The sequence below is a fragment of the Trichechus manatus genome, unplaced genomic scaffold (assembly GCF_000243295.1).
Source record: "Trichechus manatus latirostris isolate Lorelei unplaced genomic scaffold, TriManLat1.0 scaffold00246, whole genome shotgun sequence".
Taxonomy (NCBI): Eukaryota; Metazoa; Chordata; class Mammalia; order Sirenia; family Trichechidae; genus Trichechus; species Trichechus manatus.
This window is the reverse complement of record NW_004444182.1, coordinates 2,132,649-2,141,278: the sequence shown is the minus strand read 5'-3', so window position 1 is coordinate 2,141,278 and position 8,630 is coordinate 2,132,649. Positions and strand designations below refer to the sequence as shown.

At 34.4% G+C, this 8,630-nt stretch overlaps 1 protein-coding gene across 1 annotated transcript in view; it reads right to left on the bottom strand.

Moving 5' to 3' along the window:
• The window catches only part of CDH19 (cadherin 19), a 76,642-nt gene extending 69,331 nt beyond the window's left edge, over positions 1-7,311 (bottom strand). The window contains exons 1-2 of the mRNA XM_004389454.3: positions 7,117-7,311; positions 3,513-3,807 (exon numbers count right to left, since the gene is read on the bottom strand). Of these exons, the coding sequence (XP_004389511.1) occupies positions 3,513-3,807; positions 7,117-7,311 (490 nt within the window). The remainder of the gene's footprint in view (positions 1-3,512; positions 3,808-7,116) is intronic.
• Positions 7,312-8,630: the final 1,319 nt, after the last annotated feature.

Genomic DNA, 8,630 nt, shown 5'->3' with positions numbered 1-8,630 from the left:
GAAACAATAAGACTAAGCTCAGATTATTCGGCAGAAACCATGCAGGCAAGAAGGCAGTGGGATGACATATATAAAATCTTGAAAGAAAAAAATTACCAGCCAAGAATGATAGATATATTCTGCAAAACTCTTGTTCAAATATGATGGTCAAATTATATCATTTCCAGATAAACAGAAATTAAGGGAATATGTAAACACCAAACCTAACTTACAAGAATTATTAAAGGGAGTTCTTCGACCTGAGAACAAACAACAAAGTGAATAGCTAAACCTTTTAAAAGTACATACAAATTTTGAAGACTGAAAGCACCATTTACAGCATCAGTAGTATGATTTTCAATATACAAGACCTACTTTCCCAACACTGAGTAAAACCTGATATAAGAATAGTGTGGCTCCGTCAATATCGATTTAAGTGGATTTTAGTGTCAACCAGCACTATTACAAAGGACTGAATGAATCTCATCCAAATGTTATGTTAACATGAGTAACCAAACTTTATTGGATGAAGTCTTCTCATCTCATGTAGAATGTTTTATCTTCTAGTGGTTATGGGAGGCATCCACACATAAAGCATGAAAGAGTGATAAATTTTTATATGCAGACTAATTCTGGTATCATGTAGGCAATAGGAAAGTCAGCAACCTGTGGCAAAGACATTTTGTAATTATAGCTTACATTTATTACTGAATACCAACATATGCATGCCATAGTTTATTATATTGTTTGAATGCTTAGATTTAAACAGTAGATTTCAGAATGACTCATTTATTTTAGTATGAAATATATATATTTTTTAATTCAGTGGTAAGAGTAACAGATTTTTCATAGAATGAAGATATAAACTACCGATAAGAAAGTTATTTTTTTACAAGTAGTTTTTAGTGTGAATATATTTGGATTAATTCGAATCAAGTTTCTTGAAAAGATATTGAGCTGCATAATGGTCAAATTTAAATCGGCACAGATAAAATAATATTATTTTGACCCAAACTCTAAATCTATGATTTTCTGTAACAATCACAAAATAATAAGAGTTAAATGATCATGTGAAGTTTTTATTTTCAGAAAATTAACTTCATGATGGAAATAATGGTATACTTTGTAAATCTACTCCTTCACATTGAGAACTTATTTTATTAGTGTGGGGATTATTGTTTATTTACAAGTAGTGATTGATCCATCCTTGCTGGATTTATATTCGAGATGCAATTACTTTTCAACCTAGAACCTCTTAGTAAAGCTCATGAAATGCATGATATTTTCCCACTTGACCAAAAGTTTGCAAAGTATCCTTCAATTACTTTATTTTTCTTCCCATTGTTACCTGAAAATTAGGTACATCGTTTAATTCTTGTGTTTTATTTTGACACCTCTACTTTTCGTAATCTGAAATAATAGAATATAGGTCAAATCAATTAGACTGTGTTTAAGAAAGCAAATGATAATATATTGAGAGGGAAAAGAAGAGTAAATCCCCAAGTCATTTATTTTCAACTCATGTGTCCAAAAGGGGATTCGATTTGTAGAATCCAATTTTCAAAGTTGATGAATTGAAGTGCTTTCAAGAAATAAGAATTTTATTTTTCCCAGAAATCTCTGCTACATGTGGATGTCTATTACAATTTATGAAATAAAATCTAAAATTATCTAAATATGTATGTTTTACATTAAATTGAATTTAATCTCTTTTTTTATAATGACCCTACATCATGACATAATTTTGCTATATTGATGATGTTTTTATTGTTGTTAGTTTCCATCAAGTCTATTCTGACTCATGGCGACCCCAAGTGAGCAGAGTACAACTGTTCCATAGGATTTTCAAGGCTGTAACCTTTCAGAAGCAGATTGCCAGGACTGTCTTCAGAGGTGTCTCTGGGTGAGTTTGAAGTGCCAACCTTTCAGCTGATAGTTGAGCACTTAGCTGTGCCACCCAGGGACTCCTATATTGATGATAGATATTATTAATGTGAATTTCTATATACTTTTCTAAAAACAATAAACCATGAGGTTTAAAATAGATCTTTACTAATTACGAGTTCATAGTAACCCACTTCATCTGCATTTCAACTCTGACATCGCTGTAATAGGAATGCTTATCTAGTAAGGTGTGCAAGGCGTCTTGCTCAAGATTATTGTCCGACACTTAGAATCATCCTGATTTTCATACTAAATAAAACATTCACCACCAGTATAAAGTAAGTTGGACACTTGATGTAGCCAACAAGTCAATTTCAACCCATAGTGACACTATAGGATAGAGTAGAAATGCCCCATAGTTTTCCAAGGTTGGAAATCTTAATGGAAGTAGACTTCCACATTGTTCTCCCATAGTGGCTGGTGGGTTCAAAACACCAGCCTTTCAGTTAGCAGCCAAGCACTTTCACCACTGCACCACCAAGTCTTCTCCTGGCCTAATAGAGCGTGTATTTTTGCATGAAAGAAAGATAATAACTTTGCAAATCGAGAGCAACAGGTGCAAAACCATAATGTTTTATCTCGATTTGACTTGAAAGTTTTCATTTGAAAGCAATCCTCTCCCAGTTGTTAAGTGCAATCAGTGAAAGCCCATCACTATTTGGAAATACGTGTGTGTTGAATAAGCAACAAGCAGTTCGTGGATTTTTTTTTTTTCTGACTGACATCCTCAAATATATTTCTTTGCAGTAATCCAAACCAGATATAAGCTCAAAGTGCAGACTCAAATATAATAATTGTTATGTGGCTCTAATACAACAAAAGTATACTTCAGAAAAACAACAGACAATAAAATGTTAACACTGGTCTCCTTATAAACGATAAAATAGGTGCACAGAGGAATTCAAAGCCAGGTCAACACTCCAGTAGTGAGAGGACACATTTAGTATGTCATAGTGTCCCCCTTTTTCATTTCAAAGGCAGCCCATTCTTATATATTATAAAAAACACTCTGATCTACAGGTTTTATATTTAAAGCATTAATAAAACACCATTGGATTTTGAAAAGGAGCTCGAACATGAATACTAACATGCAAAGATGTCCAACCACTTTGTTTTGTTTGAGGTCTTCCTGTCACATGTTTTTTGGTGCATGTGGTAGTGTTTATCTTATAAATTGGCTTTTCCTATTTTTATGTGCATATCTTGTATCATTATCGTATTTATCCTTATGAGATACAAAGTTTTTTTTTTGTTTTGGAATGTAAAGTCTTAAATTTAAGATATTAGTAAATCAACAAGCTAAAGAACTTCACAAAGCACTCAAATAAACATGTTTAACCTGTTTTTTCCCCCCTTTGCTTTAAAGACTAGGTACATTTTAATAGCAAAAATAATTGGCAGTACCATTTTCACACAATGTTTAACAAATAATATAGATTTTCAAATACTTTTCTCAAACATGCTTGTAGAAGGAAGAATTAGTGTAGAACTTTAAATAATTTGCATCTAAAATAATATTCTGGAAGTTTTAAAGTTTTAAATCTGTTTTCATTGTTATTATAGGTTTGATGTAAATTAATATGCAATACCTTCTGGAGACATCTCTGGTACAATGGCCTCATAAGGTTCATCTAGGAATTTTGGTTCATTGTCATTGATATCCGAAACTCTGATGACAAATTCAGACTCAGGTTCCACAGCCATTCCAGTAGTGGTGTCTATTACCTGCGCTCTCAGAGTGTAGAGGGACTGTTCTTCTCTATCGAGCTTCTGTTCAGCATATATGTCACCTGTCCTTTCGTCAATGACAAAAATACTCCCAGCTCCATCTCCCAAAAGCTTGTACTGGAAGGAGTTATTTCCATTGTCTAAATCAGATCTTAGCTGCAAGTACAAAGACGATCAATTTAGTTTCCAGAAATGTTGAAATGGACAAATCGACTCAAATGATTTTATTTTAGTGCTACTAATTATTCCTCAAGTTAACAATTCTATGTAATTTTCATATTGTTTTAAATAAGGTGAAATACTATTTCGAAATAAAATATAGCTCCAGGTAGAGGAAGGAGTCATTGAATTCTCAACCTAAAGAACTATACAAATTTTATGACTCTAACCAGATAATTTCGAGAAACTGTAATAACTGAAAAATTCTTTTTTATAAATTATGTACAAGGAAATTGGTTCAAGTTTGCACTATGATTACATTCTCACTCACTGAAAGCATATTCTCAAATATTTATATAGGCTAGGACTGAGAGACCGATAGGGAGACAATCGTCTAAGTAAACTTAAATAATGATGTTCTGTCTCAAGGCTGAAAATACGTAGAAAATATGGAAATATTAGCAAGAAAATTAGGGAGCATGATGAGAAGATAATAGCCTTAGCCATCCACTGGATACTTACTACATACCATAAAATCTACTAATTGCTCTATATTAATTGTCTCAATTAACCCTCATAACATTATGAGATGCATATTGTTGACACAATCAAACTTTTCTACAGATAAGAAACTTCAGTCTCTGAAAACTTTTAAAAACTTGACAAAGACACACGGTTTCAATATAAATTCACAATGTAGACCACAGACTGTCTGATCCCAGATCCTCCCACCTAACCACTATGTAACGTGGTCTTTTGGCCCTTAACTTTTAGCCAGACCAGACCTAAACTCTTACTTCGCTGCATATTCTACTCAATTACTGGATATGCCTTTTGTTCTTCTGCCCTCATTCTATTATTTTTTAAGAGCAAATTTTTTCATTGTTCATAATATCATAAAGGACATTATTTAAAATTTTGAACTTTATGTGAAAAATTACAGTCTCATTTTGATATACTTAATATCATTAACATTAACTATTTTACATAAAGGTGGCAGGTCATGTTCTCCTCATTATTGTGAAAGTATGGTTTTCTCGATTCTCCCTTTATGAATATGCTCCTCCTCAAAGTAAAGAGCTTCTCTAAAAACTCACAAAGTTAACCAAATAAATAAGTAAACTTCTAAACAAAAGGTTACTTCTCTGATGGCTTTATTTAAAATTAATTATTCTAATTAATTAAAGTTTTAATGTGATTGGGGATAAAATCTGATGACACCTAAAACAACTGATTTAGCGCTTTAATAATGCATTGAGTATCAGTGGTATGCAGTGAAAGAAACACATTGGGGAAAATAAAACATTCATATCAACTTTCTGATTAGAGTTCTTTTAATTAGGTAGTCTTTCACTACTCAAAATGAAAATCAAGTCCTTATGCCATAATATTAAGAAAATATGAAAAAAATGTACATGCCAATTAATACATCAAATAAAAGCAATGCATCTCCCTTATTTTGTATTTGTAGTTCCTATATACAGTTTGCAATTTTTATTTGGCATTAGAAGTAAGATAAATTAAAATTAGTACTGAGTAAATGTACTTCAAGTATATTCATAGTATAATTTTTATAGACCAGTGGGCTTGAGATTTTTAAGGATGAAAATTTAAGGGGGGAAGAAAAAAAAAAACACTATTTGAACAGCTATCCCTAATGACACAAACCAGGTATATTAAGCAGATTTCAATCTCATGCACGGTAGTATTATGAAATTTTCCATACTTCCATTCATAAAATGTTTTCTCAATTAGGCAGCTACTATCAATTTGGAAAACGAATATCACCTTAAAATTTCACTTAATTGTGCTTCCCAAAATTAATCTCTTTTAATTAACAAATGGATCACGAAGTGAGTTGTCTTGGACAAAGCAGCTATGTTTAATCTTCCCTAGCTCTTTAGTGGCAAGCACCTCAACACCCACTATTGCTGTCTTTTAAACCAGTTATCTGTATGTTCTTTAAAGCCTAAGGCAGTTGTGAAAACGGAAAAGTTCTGTTAGAGTATTTTCATAAAGATTTTCAAGGAATGAGAAAAAAAAAAAAAAACACAAAAAGCCAAAACCAATCACTGTGTGAAATGAAGCAGGAGACGTGTGTAACGAGCAGAAGCCGACTAACAAAACTGGAAAATGTGACAGCCACGGAGGTAGTTTGTGTTGGATCACGCTGGTCCACTTCCCTGCAGCGCCTTGTTTACTGAAAGTCACCAGCGGATGTTACCTGTCACCCAGCCAGTGACAGGCGAGCACATGGCGCTCTGCGGGGTCCATTGCAAACAAGGCTGGAGAGGCTCATTTAACTAGCAGACACTTGGCCCTGGTTCTCATTTACACCTCCATGCATGAGCCTGTGATTTACCTGGCGTCATCTTAGAAAATGAAAAGAGGTGAGGAATATTACTTGTTATAGCAGGGGCGCGCACGCACACACTCACACTCAGATACTAAATTCAGACGATGGTGGAATGTATGCATACAGTTTTGGCTAATTGGAGAGACGAACTCCTACGGAAGCCAGACGCTATGCTAACACGGCTGCGCTCCTGAAAGAACCAGGGATAACAGACTTAATCAATTTTGAGTGCTTCACCCTTTGGGCCCAATTAAATTTTAGCGCCAGTTAATTAGCGGTTAAACTTACTTCTGTTCATTCATCTAGGCAAAGTGCATTACGGAAAAGGCGGTGATATTGTAATTACCTTTGTTTAAAGAAAACCAAATAATATTAAAAACCAAAAACATAAATAGGAGATATTCTCTCTCATTAAAGGAACTTTTTAAAAAATATAGTCTTCTAAGAAAGTGAAAATAATTATCCTTTGTCCTCCAACTTCACTGTTCAAATGAAGTGTGTGGGCCCCTGTCGCTACTTAACTGTAAAAGGATTTGGTATTAATCTACTTCATTAAAAATCAATGAGGGGTAAATCAACAGCTATTTAGCATAATAGAAAGTCAGGCTAAATATTGTTGGTAAAAGATATTGTTCTCAGTGTGACTGCTTTGATCCATTACCAAAAATAAACACCATCAAATTGCCAGCTGTTGACAAATGAGGCTGCAGTTCACACAGGAGACTGAAGTGAAAATTCGAAAAGCTAACTTATCCCTCTCCCACGAGGTTTTAGCGGATGTTTTAGGTGCTTGTAAATCTGAAGCCACTAATTATGCTGGCGTTAGAAGCCTTCTAAGAGTTCCACTGAAAGAATGTAGAATTGCATCAAATACCAAACCTTCCCGGGCAACTCATTCATTTACATTTCATACAAAGCTGTTCAATGCAACACTGTCAGAAGGTAGTTACCCGGCCAACGTGATGCCTAGTCGTATTCATCTCCTCTGGTACGAAAAGCTGGTTCCACACCCAGCCACGCCTGGCTCTCAGACGAGATCCCACTGGCTGCTTAACTTCCTGTGGTTTCGAGTTTTCTGTGGCTGTAAGGCAGGGTCTTAGGAGAGGAATTCCGACCACAAAAGGTATCAAAAAGCAACAATTCATTCTGATGTCTCTTCTGATTCCAGCTGGTACTCTTCAGAGGGAAGGGTGGATGGTGAAAACAAAAATGTTGTGTTACCTTACAATCTTTTTTTTTTTTTACTCTTAAGTATATTTCATATCCCTAAAGCATAAGAAACAAAACATTCGACATAATTAAAAATAGAATTTTCTCACATAATTGCTAAAGGCAGGTTACAATTTTTGCCTCCCTAAACTAGTGTGACTAAATGGGACAAAGACATCTATATTTAATTTATCTTCCGATTAAGCTAGTTAATTTTATTTTGCAGTTCAGCTATAATTTGATTGAAATAATTATAAATTTCTGTGCAGGCACAGTTCATTTTGAACTGCAGCCATAAATCTGCCTGAAGTTTGAGAAGCTGCTTTTGCCATCTTCTTGATTGACAACTGACACTGAAATAGGTTTTTTTTGGTTTTGTTTTAGCCTGCTTACTTCTACCTTTCCATCTCAGTAAAATTCAAATTTTCCTGTTAAAACAACAGCTAAGCAGGGGAAAAAGTGTCAGCTTTCTCCTCTTTGTACTCAATAGAAATAAACTTTCTCATCCAGTTTCCTAAATTAAGATATTTTGTGTACTTAAATACAAAAAAGGACAATTCAGTTTAAAAGCCTGGTGGGATTAATAGTAAGTTATAGTGATGCTATAAAACACTCTTAATAGAAAGACTGCAAGATATTTACTTTGCTATATTATGAAAGATATGGGAAATAAGCTTTTTATCTTAAAGCAATAAGCCTATTTACAGAGAATAAATAAAAAAAAGTTATAGTGCCTGAGTAAAAACGGCTTAATGTTTATGAGAGATGGAAATGGAAGGTATCTTCTAACATATTATTAGGCCTCTTTTGCTATATGTAGGTCCCTAGGTAGCACAAACAGTTTGCGCTCTACTGCTAACCTAAAGGCGGGTGTCTTGAACCCACCCAGTGGCACCTCGGAAGAAAGGCCTGATGAGCTGCTTCAGTAAAAATTACAGCCAAGAAACACTATGGAGCAGTTCTACTCTGTAACACGTAAGGTCACCATGAGTCGGAAAACTTTTGAGGTTTTCTCGGTATTATATATGTATAATCCCAACCGACTGAGTTTTATATTTAACACTTTCCATTGACTCAAAGATATCCCTGGGTGGTACAGTTAATGCCCTTGTCTGCTAATCAAAAGGTTGGCCATTCTAGTGCACCCAGAGATGCCTCGGATAAAAGGCCTGGTAATCTCTTTCTGAAAAGTCTGCCATTGAAAACCCTGTGGAGCACAGTTCTACTCTGACACACATAATCTTATCATGAGTTG